Raw genomic sequence first — 21,998 nt, forward strand, 5'->3', positions numbered from 1 at the left:
ATTGTATTGTAGGATAAAAAAAAGCTTTAAAAAAAAAGAAAATAATGCAATATCTTAAGACCTCATTTTACTCTCATCTGAAGCAGGAGGCAACATTTCCAACTATTCCGCAGGTACTGCTGTCCTGATGAGGCTAAGCGGTTGTTGTGCGTAGTTGAAAAAAGACAACATTGTCTGTTTAGTTCCCTTTTTTCCATCGCCACCTGAGCCGGCGTAAACCAATTTTCTTTTTCCACTAAAGATGACGGCCATTGCACCTGTCTGCAAAGTGCGGAGCCCATCGGGAAACCATCATCTCTATTTGGATCAATTTGCTACTTCAATTTTCTGTCAGCGTTTCACTTGCCAGGGCAGTTTGTTTTTTAAAGGGAGATAAAGGGCGCTGGTGATCCATGCCACTTATTACATTTACCAGGGGGGGGGGGCGAAAATAAAGGTAATAATAAAAAGTATTCTACTATTTGCGGTGTGTAGAACCAGGACTGGGCATCAGGCTGAGACGAGAGGATAGCTGGTCTCAAGAGAACCAGGGATGACACGACAGCCGCCAGAGACCAGTCCCCGGGGGTATGGATGGGGGCACAGAAGTGAGAGAGTAGCCATGATGTAGGAGGGCTGTGGTGGCACTGGACTGGTAAACAGGCATTGGCGCAGGAAGGACGCTGGAGCCTTACTCTAGATAGATACATAAATTAAGAGCAGGTCAGGACCTGGCCAAGGTCAAAAACCAGAGAGGAGACCAAAAAATAGCCAAACTCAAGTCAAGGTCAAAAACAAGATGGAGGTCTTTAACCAGGGCAACCAAGCCAAGGGTGAAGAGGATCAGGGATGGCTGGAGCAGGAAACAATCAAAACCGCCAAGCTGAGGTTGCAGACAACCAAGTGATCTTAAGATGCTCAAGCCAAATAACCTTCCTTGTAGTGCTGTGCATGTCGGCAAAGAGGGAAGCCTTAAACGAGGTGTCCTCCATGTCTATAAGACGTGGGACCCATTTGCCACAAGCTGCCCGGTATCTGAAGAGCCGCGGTTCTCCAGGCAATAGTCGCCAAGCAGAGCACCAGCCGTGGCGATGGGTATGATGGAAGGCCAGTTAGGCCAGGGCTTTACCAAAACTGACAATACATAAATTATTTTTTTATTGGAAAAAGGTTGAAATACAGATTCATTCTCAAAAGACAAATCCGTGATCATGGAGAAATGACTGAACGTAAAAGATTAACCGTCGCCTCTCTTTTCCTCTTTTCTTTATGAATATTGGAATCTCTGCAGCCGCAGAGCTGGAAGTCTTGTATTTGGAGTGCGCGTTCGACAGCAGCAGAGACAGAACATTCACATCAATGGTACAATTACAAAAAGTATAAAACACGAAAACAAAAGGATTCGTCACGGGAAACTAAGTTTCAAGGTTTTAAAACTTGAATTAAACTTATTAAACGTTATCAGCTCTGAAAGTCTCCATTATTGTCGTCGTCACCAGAACCCCCACAAAGCCCCACTAACACTGAGTATCCCTGTGAGTAACAAAAGTGCCCAGGTTAGTCAAATCTGACGAGAGGTTAGTAGTTGGCACCCCCAATTAACAAGTGTCACCGCGGAGGTCCATAGGCAGTGGACCGTCGGTGGACGACAACCTGAACTTTGGCCCATCGTATACAGTCTGCAAGGCGAAACATAAGCGTTTTATAGACCATATCCCCACACAGAGGTGCCGGCAGTGTCTCGTGTAAGGCCACGGCGGGTCTGTAGATATCTTTAGTCTGTACGTGAGGCATATGTTTAAGTCCCGCCATCTTGGCGGCAGGCGGACCTCCCCTCTGACCGATTAGGATGTTATCCAAAGGGTTGGGACAGTCGCCGTCTGAAAAGTGAAAAAGCTGGGACTTAACTAATGATCTGAAGGTAGACAAAGGAAGGAAGTGCATTTGTCCCAGGCCAATGTATATGTGAGCGTGTGTACGTGTTTGTGTATGTGTGTGTATGCGCGTGTGTATATATGTATGTGTGTGCCTGTGTATGCGTGTGTACGTGTATGTATGTGTGTGTGTATGCGTGTGGGGTTGTGTACGCATGCGTGTAGGTGTGTGTGTACGTGTAGGTGTGTGTACGGGTACGTGTGTGTATATCTGTGTGTACGTGTGTGTATATGTGTGTGTGTACGTGTACATGTGTGTACGTGTAGGTGTGTGTATATGTGTGTGTACGTGTAGGTGTGTGTATATGTGTGTGCACGTGTGCGTGGGTTTTATTTGTGGTTTCCTTCTAATAAAATGTCTGTTTGTTGAACTATAAACACCCTGGGATGGGCAGACATCGGACACTGCGAGCGCTCGTCATCCGGGAGACGGGGTGAGGGGATCAACAGAAACCGGCAAACCCCCGAAACAACAGGATTTTGACATTTACTTTCTTTTGGTGAAATCAGCGGGTTCAACTCAGAAACGCAGATTGTTTGCCGTATCCGGGGCTGTCTTCGGCTCCCCCCCACCCCGTACCCCGTACCCCGTACCCGGTACCCCAGCCGCAGTCCAGGCCAAGGGCCCAGGAGCCGGATAAACGCTTTTACCCTGAAAGGGGCAGAGAGAGGCATTCCTTCACTGGGCGTAACATAGAGGAGGGCGCGGGGTTAAAAATCTAGTAGATCAACATTAACACATCTGATAGATTGTAAGCTCATAGCAACAGCGCTACTGAATCTGTTGCGTTATGTAAAAATTGGCATAAGGGCTTGGGGGGGTATCCAGATTTTACACAGTCCCATGCAATAGCACATTAAGCAGGTTATACACACAATCCTTGGATGGATTCTGGGGAGGAAAAAGGGAGATAATGATGTAGGTCCAAAAGAGGGACTTTCCCTCCTAAAGAAGGACACTTGGGAGGTATGCAGATTTTTACATAATCCTGGATAGATTCCGGGGAGGAAAGAGGGACAGAAGGATTTGGGTCCCAAACAGGAGATGGCTGAATAAAAGCTAAAGAACCCTTGGGTCTGTATAAGCACATAGGTGCCGACTATCCCGGGTTTTTACTGATTTTTCTTAATTTACCAAACGGTTGGACCCGGAGCACTTAATATTAATAACAATTAATAATATTCACGATAATCAATAAAACAATCATCAGAATCCGGAAATTCTCACGACCCCAAATTACCAAAAAAAGTATCCCCATTGTCAGGAGGGAGATAAAAGCCCCTTCTGTCTACTTGAGCGACAGGGGGGTGGGGGATGGTCAGTAACAGCTCTTTGTCTGGGAAATGCTGTTGTAGGGCAAGGAGGGGGGGGTAACTAAATCTGCCTGTTTTAGCTGGTGATGGGGAAGCAGATCAGCCCCCCTGTGAAGATAGTTTATGGATATATGAGAAGCCTTTATTAAGAAGTAGTAGTAAATGCATGGAATGGGACCCAGGTAGAAGTGTAAGGAGGCTGCTTCTGTGTATCCTCCAGGCGGTGCAGGTGCTGGGAGGAGGTGCAGGAGGTTCCTGGCCAATTGGGAGGGGTTAGATCCACTGTCACCCCTGCTACAGGGCGGGGGAGGGGCAGAGGTTTCTGTTTTGGTGCAGAAGTTTCGCTGAGGATCTGCTGATGCCCAGGTGGATGGTCGGCAACCCCTGGAAGATATAGAGGGGCCTCAGAGGGTTTCTGATCACCCAGCTTGGATTTAAACCCACCAGGAAGGAAAAGCTGCCCTCCCAGGGGGCAAAAGGAACTCCCTAGGATTTTAACATGACCCTGCTGCCGTTTGTTTTGTGTACCTGGCTGGCCACAGGTGAGTGTGCGACCCTCAGCAGGGTAAAGGGGGTGATCCCCTTCCCCCCCTTTTATTCCTACAGCTCTAACAAGGAGGAATGGGGAAGGGAGGGCAGTGCGCATGCGCAGACACACCTGCAGCAGGTGAAATCGGACAGGTGTCCTTGCAGCTCTGTGGGGTTATTTCCTGAATTCTATGGAGGATTTATAGGGTTAAACAAAAACGATCTTATTTTCTGCCACTGATGTGTATTTCTGAGATCTCTAGCACTCGAGGGGTTAAGGACCCGTTTTGGGGTTTATAATATAGTGATTTATTTCTATTGATGTGTAAATGAAGGCAGGTGAGGTCTCTTGTTTTCTTTGCTTTTACTTTGTTTGCTGTTTGGTATAAACAAGGTGTTGGCATTAGAGGGCGGTTGTGGCCTGTTATCTGTTACACTACAAATCCCATCACTCTCTGCCGGCTGTAAATACACTGCTAGCTTTCCAAGAGCAGGGTCCTTTTGTATCGGTTTAAATTGTTGAATATTTTCACCGGCACCTATTGTAACGATGGCTCTGAGCATGTTATCTGGATGACAGCTCCCATCACTTCCAGCCAGCACCCTGCCTGCTGTATGAGGGTAACTTTGTAACACATGGGCGCTATAAGAAGAGACCCGATAAATATAGAAGTATTACAAAAAAACAACAAACGCCCCCATCTCATGGTGGGCAGCCACCCGCGTGAAGATGCTGGTCGGGATCATGGTTGCCCGTTGGCAGGTTTCTTTACTCTCCCATAGTATACTTACTGACAAGCTTCTTTTTGCTGGGATACCAAACAGCATGTGACAGCACTCACTTTATATGGGCTTAGATGTGATGTCACAGGATGTAATGTGGGCCAAGGTATGACATCATCAGATACAGCCTCTTAATTCCCCCGTGTCACCAGTTTTTAAGCATTTGCAGTCACCCACGACTCTGAGACTTGCAGCTGGGATATAAGTCCACTACATAGAAAATACTTCTCAAGTGACCCTGTTTACTCCCCAATGTTTGCTGGGTATGAGGGTATCACAGGGTTCAACAGCCCCAAACGACCCCAATAATGTGTATAAAAACATCAGAAAACAGGTTAATAATTGTGCAAATAAAATACTTTGTTATTCTTTTAAATGCTTTACACTTTCACGAAAATAGATACTTTGCAGCAGGGCCCCAGCCCTTAAAGTTTGGCTTTTTGGCTCCTTCAAATATTGAGAGGTATGGGCGTACCTGGGAGCCCCCTTGCGGGATGTGGACGATCGGGACACAGGTTATTTTAATGGGCCGGGAGTGGGGTGTGTCGCAACGTCGCTCCTGTGACCCAAAGTTTCCCGTTGGTGACCCGGAGCGTTCCCAGGTTTAGGCAAAGGAGGGTAACTAAAGAATACTAAGAAGCTCACGTGTAGGGGGACTGGGCCTTTAGAATACCTTTGTAAACAAAACGAATATTTATCTATACAGACTGCCCTAGACTGGCACACACTGGGCCTCTGGCCGTGCCCCTTACGTACCTACTCTGCCGCGCCAGCTGGCTAGATACACATGGCCATGCGCTACGTGAATATAAACATGCAATGTGCGTCCGCTGGTCTTAAAGCGGCAGGGCGGCTTAGTCATCCCCATCCCCTGGGTGCCCAAGCCACGTCGCCCGCCCCCCCGGGGTGTGTTTCTTTTTTATTATTACATGTGCTGTTGTCCCTAGTCCACATTAGTCTCCCCCCGCTGGTCTTTGGCCCGCGTGTTTGCGTGTCTTTGGCCCGCGTGTTTGCGTGTCTTTGGCCCGCGTGTTTGCGTGTCTTTGGCCCGCGTGTTTGCCTGTCTTTGGCCCGCGTGTTTGCCTGTCTTTGGCCCGCGTGTTTGCCTGTCTTTGGCCCGCGTGTATACGTGTGTTTGTAGGCACTACTCTATTTAGCACGTCAGTCGTGCGGCGAGGTGTGAGATATGATTCATACACCGTGCAGACGTGGGTGTTGTGGGCTGTAAAAGGGAGCGGACTGGCACTTCGGGTATTTTTTTTTTTAATAACCTGAATTAAACAAACAGCTCTGCATGAACCCGCCTGTAAAATCGCTTCCTCGCCGGAGGGAACTGCCTGCGGTCGGGAGGCGCCTGGCGTGGCTCCTCCCGGAGAGAAGGGGTTAGCGGAGGTGTCCTGCTCCAATTAGTGCGACCAGCAGAAGATGTCAGGATTCAGGGACCCGCACAGAATTGACAAACTTTACCGACGCGGCAGAATCCATGGATTTATACAAACAGTATATGTGTGGGATACCTTGCTTTTTTTTTTTTTTATATTATTAGGACACTTCATCTTTTACGCTTCATGTAAGGTGTTCCGTACACTTAACCGTTAAACTGGCACCGGTTAAAAAGACCTGGTTGGTTCTTTTGATGACTTAGAAATGTTTTTGATGTCCTTGGTGTTTTGAGAAAGCAGCTTGTACTTTAGAATTTACAGACTGCTTTCTCTGGGGGGGACCGGTTCTGCTCCTACAGCGAGGAACTTGCCCTCTAAAGACTCTTTTTAAGCCCAATTCTAAACCAACATCTTCCTTACCTATTACCCTAGCTTTTGGAAATAAACCCCATTGAGGTTACTCGTCTGTATCAATAACTAAGAATAACAATGTAGCAGCCCCGAGGGGCTTCCAACCTCCCGACGTGCCGGTGCTCAGTGGGCCGGTTATGCAGAAGGATATAGATGTGTTGGAGAAAGTTCAGAGAAGGCCTTCTAAAATGGTTTATGGGTTACGGGATAAAACTTACCAGGACAGGTTAAAGGATCTTAACCTCTATAGCCTGGAAGAAAGACGTGACAGGGGGGGGGGGATATGATAGAAACATTTAAATACTTAAAGGGAGTCAACACGATAAAGGAAGAGAGTTTATTTTTAATACAGAGTTCATGGTCAACTCAATGACTGGAAGGTTCCCAGGTCCTGTGGCTACAAACAAGCCCGAATCATCACCCCTCTGCCACCGTGCTTGACAGTTGGTATGAGGGGTTTGCGCTGATATGCTGAGGGTTGCACAGTCTGACCTTGGGGTGGATTTGCTGGGACGTCCACTCGTGGGAAGATCGGCAACTGTCTGGAATGTTTTACACTTTCGAATAATTATTTTCACTGTGGAATGATGGACTTTAAATGGTTTGGAAATGGCCTTATAACCCTTCCCAGATTGTTGGGCAGCAACAATTACTTCTCTACGATCATTGCTGATGGCTTTCCTCTTTGGCATTGTGTTACCACACCCCTGAATGCTCCAGAGCAGCAAGCTACTAAAACTTTGGCTTTAATTGAGGTGGTCACACTTGCTGATGATCAATTATTCAAGGGCATTCAACTAGCAGCACCTGTCTGCTACTTAGCATATTCATTTTTATGCGAGCAGTGAAGGTGTACTTAGTTTTTCACACATGGCTTCTCCATTTTGGCTTTACTTTTGATAAATAAATCATGACGCGGTGTAATATGTCATGTGTTGTTCCTTTTGAGGTTGCATTTACCTAATTTTTTTTTTTAGACCTGCTACGGAACAGATGGTTACAGAACCGCAGCAGGGTTATAGATCTTTTCTACTCCTTGCTGAGGTTATGGATGAGCAGCACACATCAGCTCTCATTCTGGCAGCTCTGAGGAAGATGCAGACAGGCGCAGCAGTAGAAATGGGAACGGTGGCGACTGATGGGGCAGCAAACTGGTAAAAGCGGTTAGAGATGGGGACTTTTTGGGTTTCTGTTTCGTGGCACATATACTACACCTGGTGATAAGGCCAGTTATTTCAACTGACGGGCAACGTATTCTGTCACAATTGGGTAAAAATCTTTACTACAGAAAGTATCTTTTTGGTAAAGGCATATAGAAATAGGGGAAATAAAATAAAAAAGGTTTTACGTTTTTTGCTCGTTTTGTGCTGAATAGCTCATAGTTTATTAAGCCGGTGACTGAGTCAATAAAGTGTTTGCTTTGTTCTATCAGGGAAATGTTATCGATATTAACAAAGGCATTGTTATTTAATACTATTTGCTTTTGATTAAGAGTGACCGCGGTACGGAAGTCATGTTTGCTTATTCGGTTTACGAGCTGGAATCCATACAGCGAGCCCTGCGATTCTATATTCTAATTCCTCCTGGTGTTTGAAATGGGGGTTTCTCCCCAGTGACACACAAACACACATCACACTCAGCCACATAAATCCATAGGTATATATACATGCGCGCAATGGCTGATCAACTGACCTTGGCTTCTCGGTTCATGATACCAAATGGATCTCTTGCCCTTTGCCAGGGTTGGTTTAAATCAATCAGCCCCGTTATAAGGTAAAGAATGTAAAATGCGTTAAGTTAACGATACTTGTAATTGGCTGATACAGAAGATAAACGTAATAGACTAAAAAATAGAATAGTAGAAAATGATATTATTCGGGATGGTTGCCAGTGCCTTCTGATGTAGAAGAGAAAACGGAACCAACGCACAGTTTAGTAGATTCTGTCCTTAACTGAAACGTCGCTAAACACGGGACTGGATCCTTCCTAATGTTTAGGAACACATCGTTATCGCTGTTAGGAATACTGACTTAGCTAAAGCATAGCAAATATTCGCCCGTTTCCGTGTTCGTTTTGGGCGAATATTCGTATGGGTTCTTCGTTTTCTAGCCTAATTCTTCCATAGTATAGCAGGGGTTAACGGGAGTCCGTAAGATCTCGCCAGGATTTAAAGGTCTGTAAGAGCGACTCTATTGGTTGCTGGCGGCTCGTCTGGCATCAACCAATGAGGGGCAGGATCCTACGGATTCCCGAATTAACCCCTGCTCTGCTACGGAAAACTTTAAGATAGGCCAGAGGCAGGGAGAGCAGCTAGATATTTAGGCTAGCCTAGTATACATATATACGAAGACGAACAAGAAGAAAAATGCTGAAGGCCTTCTGGCACGTCTTGATAGCGAAGGTCTTAGACCAGGTGCAAAAAAAATATACAGAAAGGGGAGCGAGCAACCTAAAACGCATAAAACAGACGCACATTGAGGTTGTGTGCTTGCCTTTCTGTATATTTTATGTTCGGTACGTATTTGCAGGTTCTGACCAAACTTTAGGGTTCAGCAGCCCCTCCTGAGACGCAGGAGCCCCATTAATGGAGTCCAGAAAGGGCTTTAAATTGCTTGAGAGTCTCAGTGGGTTAAGGTGCAGTCCCACTGATTCAGCTCCTTAGTAAGCAATATAACCCTGAAAAATTACACCGGACTTGGCGTAATTTGGCGTTGTGGCGGGCGAAGTGGTAAATGGCCGTATAGTGTGACGCAATCCCACATAGACAGACAGACAGAGCAGCTCAAAAATACCCGTGTTTTTTTAAGTTCACAGGTAGAGCAAGTCCTTTTTAAGGGCGAATGTTTGATAAAAGTGTTGTAGAAAGTTTGTCTGATTAAAAGAAAGCAACATGCAAATAGTTTACAAACAGATACACAAGTATATAGTTCATACAATACAATTATTCACAATGTGTCTCACCTCTGGCACTCAAAGGGTAAACTTTCACGGTTGAACCGATTAACGCTATTCTCCAGCGTTGAATGTTGATGAATGCGTATAATGGGTTTAAGGACAACCCATTGTCCTTAAAGGGTTAAAAACTCTTCCATCACAGCCAATACATTGTATCTCCCTCATCTGCTTATAGGATATAATCATTTAATCCTAAATTTAACATGTATAACTTTACGAACGGTTCACGCACCTCTCATAATTTTGACTTTCTAAAGCGTGAAACGCTGGCCTTCATAAACAGACATTTTTGGATAAATTTGTGTTCCTTTTTGACAGAAACAGCCATGAAAATTTTGTTGGCAAAAAAAACAAAACAACAAACCCTAAATATTCTCCCGCTGCCAAAACTACCTTATTTTTTTTAATCTTTTATTACAAAGGATAAGGTTTCTTGACGTTGCCAGAAGGTTATCCGCGGAAGGAGCTGGGAGATGTTATTTTTACAGACAGTAAGACGCACAGGGACAAATATGTTATGAAAGCCTCATGCTTTGGGCTTTTGCTTTGTTATATAAAACTGTGACTATATATATATATATATACGCTTCACACGTTTCTCCAGAGTTGTCCCTCTTTCATCCTTTGATGTCCGTCTCACAAATAACGTGTATAGAAATATCAGAAAACGGGGTTTATAAAGTAAATTGTGTAATAATTTCAATGATGGTCATTAAGTAGAATATATACCTTTTTATTGGAAGGGAGGAGATGCACAGATCTGCTGGCCAGGTATTGAGGGGGGTTATTCCCCAGAGGTTTACGCCTCAGCCGTTGGGTTAAATGTAAGCTTCAGCTCTAGGCGATCAGCCGATCGCCATCATACAGCCTGAACAGCCAATCAGAAGGAAGGAGCGATGATGATGAGGGAGCCTGAGTCCTGAACCAGTTTGTTCGCCCTCCCTGAGTACCTTCAGTAAGTTAGAGGTGGGTTACGTCGCCACCTGCTGTCAGACAATGGGCTTGCAACATCCTCTTCATTACTGATGGTAGCAGCATCGGGTGCAACTTGATGGGCTCTGTGCTGGTGGGGGTGACTGGTTGGCGGTTGGGCCCTGGAACTTTCTTCTGAAGGCCCTGATTATTGGATGAATCACAGCTGCCATACACACCTTATTTTGCCCCTGAATGTTAAAGGAGTTCTAATAGCAGAAGCCCAGACGCTGCAGACATCTGCTCCCTGAAATCTCTTTTCCTAACCTAACCGTGCCGTATCTGTCATTTCTTTGGCTGTGTTTTTGCATTAAACTGAAAGAATCCTCTGCCTGAGGTAGAATCTGTCGCATTGATACAAATGTTTTTTTTTTCTATAAACATCTCTGTTGAACATTGTTAAAGCGACAGTTTCATGTCACCGACACCCGAAATATTCAAGGACCTTGTTGAAATCAATGGGTGCGATTTCTGAATAGACCCCTGGCCCTCAGCAGTCTCCGAACCAGCACTGCCGCTGACTGGCGGTGAGTACACAACGTGCATGGAGATGGGAATTTGCCCATTCGTCCAGTAGAGCGTCTGTGAGGTCAGGCGCTGATGTCGGACGAGACGCCCGGCTCACAATCTCCGTTCCAGTTCATGCCAAAGGTGTTGGATGGGGTTGAGGTCAGAGCTCTGTGGGGCCGGCCGGTCGAGTTCTTCCACCCCAAACCCATCCAGCCATGTCTTTATGGACTTTGCTTTGTGCGCGGGGGACGCAGTCATGTTGAAATAGGTAAGGGCCTTCCCCAAACTGTTCCCACAAAGAAGGAAGCAGAGCATTGCCCTGTCTTGGAATGTCCTTTTCAACTGTGAAGTACGAGAAACCGAGTCCTGTCATTTCTCCAAACCCCTGCGGATTGCAGAGCAGTGTAATGTCTTTAGATCTGCTTTACAGATCTGCATTTACACAGTAATGGCCAGTGAGTGCGATCGATTGAGGTGGTCTGCGTGACGAGGGTGATCAGAAGAGCTTAAAGATAACGTCCCTTTTAGGGCTGTCGAACCCTGCGATCCCCTCATACCCAGCAAACATCTCCTGGATAAGAGGGACATCGGAGGAGGTATTGAGGTTTGGGTCACCAGGCATAGACACAAAATTAAAATTGGCCCTGGAACTTTCATGTTTTTGCAGCGTGTAGCCATCCGTAATTCAGCAGGTGGATGCACAGGACAGGATCAGGCGCTGGTCAGTCTGGGCCTGTGGGTCACTAAGACACTTGGCAGGTAACGGGGTTGTCACCTGGGGCATAATGAAAATGATTATGTTGATTCATGCTGAACAATGGACTCCAATCCGAGTGGCCCTAGTAATAATCAAATAGACCTCCGTCCCAAGCGGGTATAAGTGTTCTAGGTTGCTAACTCCGTTCTTGGTTCTTAAGGATCTGGACCAATCATTTCATACTCTGGAATATAAGTATTTATTTTTTTTTTGCTCTGCCTTTCATGCCATTGGTGACGTAAACTAGAGAATATACCCCAAATTTCCACATATTTTTTTTTTTTTTGCATAAACATAAAAAAATGGTGTATAAAACCTTTATTTGCAGCACATTTTACTGTGATTTTTTTTTTTGAGGATTTTTGTTTATTTTTATGATGTAATATGTGCATTTTTTTTTATTTTATTGGTTTCCACCGAAGGCCGTCTGTAAACATTGTTCGTCGAGAACTATTAATAGATGCATTTGTCGTTTCTCTCCGTATCCAAGGATATGAAAGCACTGGCGCTCCGTCTTATAGTTACTGTAGTCCCCCCCCCCCCCGTAATATTTTATTTATTCTCTGATATCTTGCTAAGTGAAGTAGCCGTGCGCCGGTGGAGTGTCGTCGGTTGAGCCACTCCACTTACTACGTACTGTAGCGTTATGACTTTGGCAGACTCGCTCCGGTAAGAGTTTTGTAAGATCTTATAATTTTGTGAAGAGCCACTACACCTTGATTAAAAACGCTCGCCTTCTGAACAATATGGTTCTCTGCCACGGCAACGCCTGTTAGCTTAAAGCAGATCCGCCACTCGATGTAACCCTTCGTTTTACAGTTAAGTACACTAGATATAATGTATCTCTGCGAATTAAAGTGTTCAGGTGCGTCCCAAAAATGTGTTACATGTGCTAGAAAAAACACCAAATTACCCGGCATGGCAACTACACGGTTAACACTTCCTTGAGGATCCGGGGCGTTGGTTACATACCTTGGAATAAAAAAAAAAAAAATTATTCCATTATTTTTTTTTATTATTTTTTTTTTTTACCCCAAAAAGTTTGCAGTCCCCATTTGCCCAGATCATGTCATCGATGATGTGAATTAGAGATTATGCCTTAGTTTTTTAATTTGTTGGATAAACACGAATAAAATAGAAAATATATATTATAAAATATAAAAATTGGGAAACCTTTTATGTGTATCTTGTTTCCACACATTTTACCCTGTGTGCATAGCAGCCATGGAAGTATTTTTTCTTTCAACTGTGGTTTTTCCCAAACGTATTTTATTTTTTTTTTATTATATTTTTATTTAAAAAAAAAAAAATTCACTTTTTTTTCGTGTGATTTAACCCCGAGACTTGCTCTGTTTTATCTCTGCAGGATGCCTGTCTGCACTCATCACTGTACAGGACACCGAGAAGCACGCGATGCTCTTCTCCACGGTCATCCTGAAATGCGATTACAGCACCTCGGCTCAGATACAAGACGTTTTAGTCACTTGGCTTTTCAAGTCCTTCTGCAAAGACCCGATTTTTGACTACTATTCAGCCGGTATGATCTACTTTTGCAAGCCGTGCAGCGTACACAACAATACGATATGTGAATATTACTGCTGATCTTTAGGGTTGTATCTGAATGAGGCGTCTCGGACCCCTTAAAGGAACAATCAAAACCCTCAGACCTTTACTGGGGTCTGTGTTGGACACTTTAAGGATGTTCCATGGACCGTCCCAAACCTTGCCACGGAGGCCGGTTTCCTTGTATGGACACTTTGCCCCCATAAGTGTACGGCAAGAATTCAGGGTCTCGCCCGGTGCGTAACTAGAAATCACAGGGCCCAGGTGTGAAAATTGCCCAGGGCTCCCCAACTACACAGCTGGCCTGCTCCCCAAACATATACATTCATGCTTACACACGCGCACACATCCATGCTTACACACACAAACACGCGCACACATCCATGCTCGCTCTCGCGCGCGCGCGCATCCATGCTCGCTCTCGCGCGCGCGCATCCATGCTCGCTCTCGCGCGCATGCATCCATGCTCGCGCGCGCACGCACAAGTATACATTCACTCACATACATACATACATATATATTTTTATATGTATATTCTGTTGTGAAAAAATTTATTCAGTTCTCAGCAGAGAGAATGCCTTTTTAAGAAGCAGAAAAATGTTGCTGTTCCGTATTTTAATTAACTCACTTAATTATCTTTTTTTTTTTTTTTGGTCTACAAATATGTGTTTCTGGTTAATTGATATTTAACAGAGAAATTCATAGTTGTTTTAGCAGGAATGTTAATTTGCACTGTACTGTTTTGGGAAAACATAGCAAAAGAAATGAATTCTAAAACAAAAAAAAGATTCCCGTAAATGAGTCTTGGAATAAATGTACACAATGCTAACATGTAAACTTGCGCATGTATGTAAGGGATTTAACAAAGTACAGGAGTTAAGGTTTACTTCAAAGGAGACAAATTGTTAGAACAAAATGCCAAACTAGAGGGTCATGTGCTTAGGTGGAATGTAAGGATGTTTTACTTTACTGAAGCGGTAGTAGATAAGTGGAACAGCCTCCCAGCAGATCAGGCCGCGGCTCCCTAGTCACACCTCTATCACAGCCACTAAACCAGAAGCTTTCCAGCCTTTTAACATTTTGGCAGGATGGAGGGCATATGCCTGGGCAACGGAAACCGAAGGGTTTCTGCGCCGAGTGGCTTTTTCTTATTCAGTATACGTTACGTTATCCTTTTATTTCCAGATTATCAAGCGGGATTACAGCTCGGTCAGGACCCTTCCAACGACTGTAATGATAACCAGCGGACGGTGCGTATCGTCGTACAGAAGCAAGGGCAGAATGAACCGATGCTGGGCATGGATTACCGGCAACGCAAAATCACCATTCAAAACAGTGAGTGCTCACCGTTTGCTAATCACCTAGAAAGTGTCGTTTTGATCCAAAATGGGTCTTTTATGGCAAGTTTCTACAGTTCATAGAGTTCATCTGGTCCGGTATAATTCAATTAGCGAAGAGACTTTGGTGAAAGCTCACTGTTTTAACTATACAGTATACAGGTCGTCCTGTCGCAGATTGGGGTTGGCCCTTCATAATGTATATTGAAGTCAGTGAGCTGAAAAACAACTGACAACTGTCCCGTTAGTGAATAGACCCAAGCGTTGCTCTGTCGACCTTGCAGGGCTTTGTCCCTCCTGCCAGGGACTAGAAAGCCATTTGTTTTTTGCTCTGTTATCTGAGCCAAACGCCTTGACTCCTCACTATACTTTCTGTATGAAACAATGGAATGACTCAGTCTTAATCACCCATCCGGACCCTCTGACTAATGAAAGTATATGAAGGAATAGACTTTTTCAGTATATGTAATTATATTACATTTTCCGCAGGGTTAACTCATTTAGAAAGTTTTCGTGGCTTTTGCTTAAGCAGTAACTTTTAACAGTGTTTATGAAAATAGCCATAAAATAGAATTGCGAATTTAGGTTTGACAACCTTTGCCAATTATACAAATGGGTACAACACCGCCACCTGGTGGTACTGTTAGAGCACTTCTATTCTTCTTCCCCTGTATCGGTTCTTGTTAAAGCTGTGGCGTTACACACGTTGCCCCTTAGCGGGTGTGTTTATGTTTTTAAAGGTTTTCTGTTACAACCTTAAAAAGAAAAATAATAAAAAAAAAAAAATTCTCATTCTGATCAGAGCTTCTGGCCCACTTTAAGCCAATAAACCTGGGTAATTGATCCAAGACTTGTATTTTTGAAAAGAAAATTAATTTAGATTTTGTTTTTCTGCACCAAATGTTTTATTGAATCCATTGCGGGGAGGCACTTTGGTTGTTGTTGTTTTTACGCATTTACTTATTTAGTTTTCTTAGCGAAAAAAAAAAATAAATCCAAAGAAGGGGGAAAATTCCTTCTTTACTCGTCTTTTCTGCTGCCGTGCTTCGTGTCTTTTGCCCTTCTGTCTTCTTTCTTGGTCCGTTTCTTCAAGCACCCCACCCCCGACCCGATTTGAGGAATGAGGAGGGGCCTTAGGGTGGGGGGGCATCGTGGCTCTGCCCTTTTGCTGAAATACTGCAGGAATCCAGAATAATGCAGGCGGATTTGCGGATTTGTTTAGAACACTCGGTGATCTGACAGCCCCGTTCATAAAGTCTTGCCGTCTCGCGTTGGAATCCATTCTGTAATCTGACCTCGTGTTTTTTATTTGATTTCCCAGAGGCAGACCTGGTAATCAGTGAGGTGATGTGGTGGGACCATGGCGTGTATTTCTGCAGCCTGCAAGCCCGAGGTGACACGTCGGGCGACATGGACAAAGAAGTCAAGATGATTGTGCTCCGTAAGTGCGATAAATAAAAATAGTGCAAGTGCTTTATCGATCTGTGTTTTATCTTCCACTTCATTATTATTATTATTATTATTATTATTATTATCGTGAAACTTTGAAGTCCAGATTTGTGAAATCTGCAAGAAAAAAAGTTAAAAAGAAAAAAAAAAAAAAGGTCCTGACAGCATAATCCAAAAGATGGGTTCTTAGTTGTTTCCATGGTGATGGCCAGGTGGAGGGCGAGTAGTGTGTGTTTTGGGGAGTGTAGGGATCCGAATTCCTTGCAGGAACTGAATATGCTTGAATTGTCTGAAAAAGGGCAGTTTAAGCAGATTTTTTCTTTATTTTTCTTTGAGGAGTGGACTCTAGGAGGAGAGAAAAGGTCATTTCAGAACACTTTCCCTTTTTCACTAAACATAGTTTGTTTTAAAGGTTAGAATAAGTTATACGTTCGAATAAGGAAGACCTTCAAGCAAATGCATATAATGGCAAAAGAAAGAAATATACAGTAACCGAGCCCTACGATTTTATTTTACTATACTCTAAATGCTGTTTAGGTGATGGGGGTCTAGAGTGAAATTATATTGTAAATAACCTAATGAACAGACTGTAGGAATGAACCACAAAGGGTTAAGTTGTGGTATGATGTGTCTGGGGTAATAGCGGAATGAGGCTTTGTACCAGAAAGTTAAAGATGACAAAAATGAGGGAGAGTCTGTTTTTTGGGGGATCGCTGTGCTTGACCTTGGCACCTCCATCTTGTAGGCATTTTTTTTTAATAAGATTTTGTACTTTTTCTGCGGTTTTGAAGACTAGATGTTACATTGTGATGGTTAACCCTTCTTGTGCCAGATAATTCACACTACAGATTCTAAGCATTGCTATAAAACGCTTCTTCCCTTCAACTTCTGCTTCCGAATAGAGATTTCTGTGATTTTGGTTTAATTATCTCGCAAAGTAATATGTAATAAGTGTGGGGTAGGTGGCTTTCCGGCTGTAACCCATAATCCTCAGACAGCATATTGCTCTGTCCTGGCTGGCGGAGGGTAATAAAAGTAGTTTTACTTCTGGCCAAGAGCTGCTGTCAGCCATACTGTTGAAGAACTTATTGAATTAAATAATGAAATTTCTAAAATAATAATTTTATGGCACCTTGTAAAGGAAACCAATATTGTGAACCAGACCGGACACTAAATGGTCGAGCCGGTTGGCGTTACTGACACGAGGGCCACCGCTATTTTCTACGCAAGCCTAGCCAGATCTTTAATAAACAGATACACACCGAGCTATCATACATGGAGAAACATTGTTGCGTTTGCCCACAGATTGGCTGACGGTCCTGTTCATCGTTATGGGAGGGCTGCTGCTTATACTGCTCCTCAGTATATGTTGGTGCCAGTGTTGTCCTCAGTGCTGCTGCTGCTATGTCCAGTGCCCATGCTGCCCAACCAGGTGCTGCTGCCCAGAAAAAGGTAAGCAAGAGTTTCCGTGGGCTTATGAGCCAATACAAATGCGGTTTGACAAAAACCATGTTTGCCGCACAAGTTTGGGTTATTTTTTTGTATAAATGACCTTCTTAACTTCCCTGTGCACATTATTTTGATGGGTCTGCTTAAAAACTTGGAGCATCATAAAGATGGTGTTAACACATTATATTATTTGTTCCAGCCATTGCCCGGCACCGGTACATGAAGCAAGCGGAGGCTCTATTTCCTTGGGTTGTGGATCAGCCGATGTACGCAGGAGCGGCAAACTCCAAAAGTTCTTCTTATCAGCTCAACCCGTTGCTTCAGCAAGGTGTGATCAGATGTTTAATAATGGAGTTATTTTGTTCAGTAGCCCTATGACATAAAATTTTATAATTTTCTTCTGTTTTTTTTTTCTTTAGATATTTCATTGCAGAACAGCTTGCCGGTGATGAGGCAAACAAGTTACCCCCCGTCCACTAACAGAGTCCTCGATTTCTTGGAGACAGAAATAAAAAACCTTAACACAGTACAGCCTGCTGGTAGCCATTATGGCGGTGGACATCAGCAAAGTGTGCTGTCATCGCTAGGGGACATTGGAGTGCGGAACGTAGAACGTAGGGTCATCCAACTTCCTCCAATAGAACACATTATTGGTTCCCAAAGAGCCAGTAACTCCTCCCAACAACGGAGGAATATGAACTCGTGGGATCCACTGGAAGGCGATAGAGACAGACGGAGGAACAGATCTCTGGAAGACAGCTATTCCACGGAGATTGATTGGAGAGAGCAAGACAGACATCGCAATGATAGGGCTCATGGATACAGGAGGGAGACTCCGAGCGGTGGCCGTACAAGAAGGGATCCATCTCCTTACCGTCGGCACGATCGTGATTATCATAGTGATGATTCCATTTATGACGACCGCCGTGGTCGGTCCAACGTCTCTTCGGCGAGAACGCAGAACCCCAATAGAAGGACTTCTCCAGAGAGAGGAGAGCAGAGGTCAGGAAGGAGCCCGGACCGCCATTCAAGACAACAACAACGCAGAAGGAGCCTTTCTCCACCCCATCGACGAGGGTCATGGAGCTCAGAAGATGAACGAGAGCATCCCCGAGGTCGAAGGGAAAGACGAGATTATGAATGGCCAGAGAAGCCACCCAGCTACAAATCTATTGATGTCACCGTAGGAAAGAGTTCAGCTCATCGGCCAGGAACTGGGAGACAGTCTGTGAGTTTAGTGGCCTAACATACTCCAGTTATAGTTTTTTTGAGGGGTGAAAATATTATTCTGTGCATATGCCCCTCCCCCTTCCATGAAAGGTCACAGAAGGGTTAATTCCTAATCCCAACTGGTAGGAGAGAATGCATGTGCAGGAATTATGGCAGAAAGTAAACCATTCATCCATTAACCATGAAAAAAGGGATAAGTGATGGCAGCAGTAATAGGGGGAGTGTAATCTAAGATAGGGAAGGTGGGGATGGGGAATAAAAAGCACTACTAACCAATGTTTTTTTGTCAGTCTCCTCTATTGAGAATATTAACAATTTTATTGGCATATGGAACCATTCTTAAAAACGTGCCTGTTCTTAACAGTTCTTCTTCTCTTTATCCAGGATCGGGCTAGTTCCAGGAGCGGAAGGAGTATGGTCATTTAACAAGAAATGAAAGCGCATGATGTGGACACCAGCTGGCCACAACCCATTACTAGAGTGGACTGCAATGATAGGAGTTGGGGGTCCACAGCAGCTGGGGGTTAATTGAGCGATGGTTTTACCCTTCTGGAGCTGTCGGTTATCTTAGCACAAAATTACTCATGTTTGTGTTCAGACGGGGTAAAGCTGGTATCTGGGCTGTCACGAAAACGTATCCACAAATCAAATTTTAGTAAAATCGTCAATACTGTCATTTTTTGGGAGGGCTTAACAGAACAGTCCTTTTTTCCTGATCTGAGAGATCATCCAACAAGCAAACATTATCGCCATGGCCTCCATATTTGTTTTTTGTGTGTGTGAAAGGCTCTGAAGAGCTGCTGAAATAGTCTGCCTAGGATAATATTGGTGTGGATGCTGCAATTCTGAACCCAGCCGCTAGGGGGAATACTTTGCGTGCAAATGAATCAGAGATCCAACAGTGCAGCTCGTGAGTCGATAGGTGACGGCCTTCAAGAGAGCAACCAGCGGACTTTGTCACCACGTTTAGCTCAAACACACGGATCAATAAAGTGAACACAAACTACATATGTGCTAGTTTACTCAAGTCGTGTCACGCGTGTGACAGTCGTACCAGGATCCTACATACCTTCTCTATGATCATTTTTGGGGGTTATTACCAAAGGGTATTTTAATTGCTTTGTTTTAAAACTCGTTATCATATAAATAGACCTCACTCCCTGTCCCAGTCAATCGCTTGTTTTAAATGTTAATTTTAAATTGATATTGTCTTAAGAAATGAACATTGTTAAATCTGCTACCGTTGCAGAATTGTATAGTTTTTTTTTTTTGCTTTAAATTGGCTTTTTTAATGACAGATTTATTTTAAAACTGTTGAGTTTTGTTTCTGTAAATATTTGGCATAATTAGACTAGTTTTTATTGTCATTTTTGTACGGGTCATGTAAATAATTGAAATGTTGGACATATGGGTACTCCGGCCTTTTGTGCCTTAAATTTTAGGGTGGACAATGCCATATTCTTCCCCTTTTGGCCTAGAAATTACACGGCTTAGGACAAGTAAAGGGTCAACATCAGAATAAAACAAAACAAAAAATAAAACGGAGTGTGTTCTTTTAGGAAGTGATTGAAACTGTGATTCTTACTCATTACCAAGAATGATTGTGTTATGTGGAAATGTACTCCGTTTATCCGATTCTCCGGGTCAAGACCCGAATCCTCCGGGTCGCGGGGTCTTGACACGCCTTCTCCCCGCCCATTTTCCCTTTAAAAGGGGTGTTTCCCGCTGCCGACAGCAGGAACGCCCCCGACGACAGTGGGCAGTCCTGGCCACGACCCACAAGGGAAGACTCAGGGTAGCCGGAGCCCAGAAGTTCCCAGGTATGCTTATGGTGGGGTGAGCAGGAAAGCACCAGGTGGCCGAAGCTGGAAGGTTGCCTACTGTCATGCCCCACAACGGAGCGCCTCACCCGAGTACCCGCGTCTAGCAGGTACTCGGCACTTACCCAAACTATCCGCATACTGGGTTACTTTCTGTCCACAACATTCTACTGAAATACACAAATCCCAATCCCAATCTCAGACAATGTATAGTGAGGAGCACCCTTCACAGACGAACAGCAAATGGTGCCTCTCCCTGCCAACAAAAGAGATGCGAGACCTGTGCACACATCCTTCCCACAGATGAAATACAGATACCAGGCTCACACTTACACCACAAAACCAATGGCCGCTTTACGTGCAAATCATCTAACGTGGTCTGCCTCATCATGTGTGCTAAATGCCCAACAGCGATGTACGTGGGGGAAACGGGCCAAGCATTACACAAACGGCTTAATTCCCACAGATACCACCAAACAGAAAAAAATAGAGACGCCTGTTGGAGGACATTTCTGTCAGCCTGGACACAACGTTCGGGATGTGAAGCTGTCAGTACTGATGGGATCGTTCCGCAGCCAGAGGGAGAGAAAAATATGGGAGATCAAACTATATATATCGTTTTAATACCCTACTTACTGGCCTCAACAGAGACAGAGAATTCATCTCCCATTATAACTTTACAAACCATTAATCCTTTCACAATTCGAATTAACTACAAACAACTTATTCCTGGGAACATTTCACACCTTCATGGATCTGGCATCTGTCTAATGGTTTTATGGCCCCTCTACCAGGGAGTAAACTGACCAAGCAGGGGCGTAACTAGAAGCCTCAGGGCCCGGGTGCGAGAATCTGTTAATTGTTTTCTTAATGGGTACCGATGTGTGCTCTTTATGTTTCCAATATTCTTCCATCTGTCCTGGATCCATAGAGCTCTCTCACCATAAACACGTGCGGCCCCTAATCATCTGCGCAGGAGAAAGGCTCCATTGGCTTTGTCTGTCTGATATCCTACCTTGTGTATGACTGTTCAAAACATACAGCCGAGCAACAGCCTATGCCTTGCTCCTATTTTAAAAATCACACCACCATGTGAATGTAATCTATTAATCTACCTATGTCACAAAAAAGTTATTGTTTTGCGAGTGGATGAGATTAGACTGTAGAATAAGGAAACCAAATAAACATCTAGTTAAAGAGAAAACTAATTTTTTATTTCAATTCCAAATATAGTCCATTCGTGAACATGAATAAGTAATATGAAACATACACAATTGTTGCTTTATTATATTAAATTCTCATTTAACATTGTGAAGGTCTCAATTACAGACTTGGTATCCATGACTTTAAAGTTTTTAGTAAAAAAAACCAAAAAACTTATGACACTATAACTTTTTGATTTTTTGACTGTAGTATTTCTATGATGAGGCATTTTAAGGTATTCATCTTTATTTTTTGCAAGAGGGGCAATAGAATTTTTTTTTGCATTGCACACACTTGTCATCATTTTTCAATCCCACACACCTGAAATGAAACCACAACTTGCATGCGAAGCATTCAACCATAGGGCTTTTTGACATGTAAATATTGCAAATACAATGAATTGTAAGCTCAACTCGCTTACT

General features: G+C 43.9%; 1 protein-coding gene across 1 annotated transcript; it reads left to right on the forward strand.

The window, feature by feature from the left end:
• The first annotated feature begins 930 nt into the window (after positions 1-930).
• Positions 931-18,979, forward strand: LOC149281425 (immunoglobulin-like domain-containing receptor 1). Its single transcript, XM_089499285.1, has 9 exons — positions 931-1,074; positions 2,309-2,510; positions 12,868-13,062; positions 14,274-14,423; positions 15,747-15,866; positions 17,180-17,326; positions 17,523-17,651; positions 17,743-18,551; positions 18,938-18,979. The coding sequence occupies exons 1-9, from the start codon at positions 931-933 to the stop codon at positions 18,977-18,979; spliced, it is 1,938 nt and encodes a 645-aa protein (XP_089355411.1).
• Positions 18,980-21,998: the final 3,019 nt, after the last annotated feature.

Source organism: Sceloporus occidentalis, unplaced genomic scaffold, assembly GCF_023333645.1.
Source record: "Sceloporus occidentalis isolate IW3139 unplaced genomic scaffold, rSceOcc1.0.p SCAF_132, whole genome shotgun sequence".
NCBI classification, from domain to species: domain Eukaryota; kingdom Metazoa; phylum Chordata; class Lepidosauria; order Squamata; family Phrynosomatidae; genus Sceloporus; species Sceloporus occidentalis.

What these genes read in the sequence shown, in the direction of transcription:
- LOC149281425 (XM_089499285.1), top strand. Translation starts at nt 931, where the DNA reads ATGTCGGCAAAGAGGGAAGCCTTAAACGAGGTGTCCTCCATGTCTATA. An exon ending in CAAAATCACCATTCAAAACA is followed by an intron (nt 14,424 to 15,746) that starts GTGAGTGCTCAC and finishes TTGATTTCCCAG; the next exon opens with AGGCAGACCTGGTAATCAGT. An exon ending in CAACCCGTTGCTTCAGCAAG is followed by an intron (nt 17,652 to 17,742) that starts GTGTGATCAGAT and finishes TTTTTTCTTTAG; the next exon opens with ATATTTCATTGCAGAACAGC.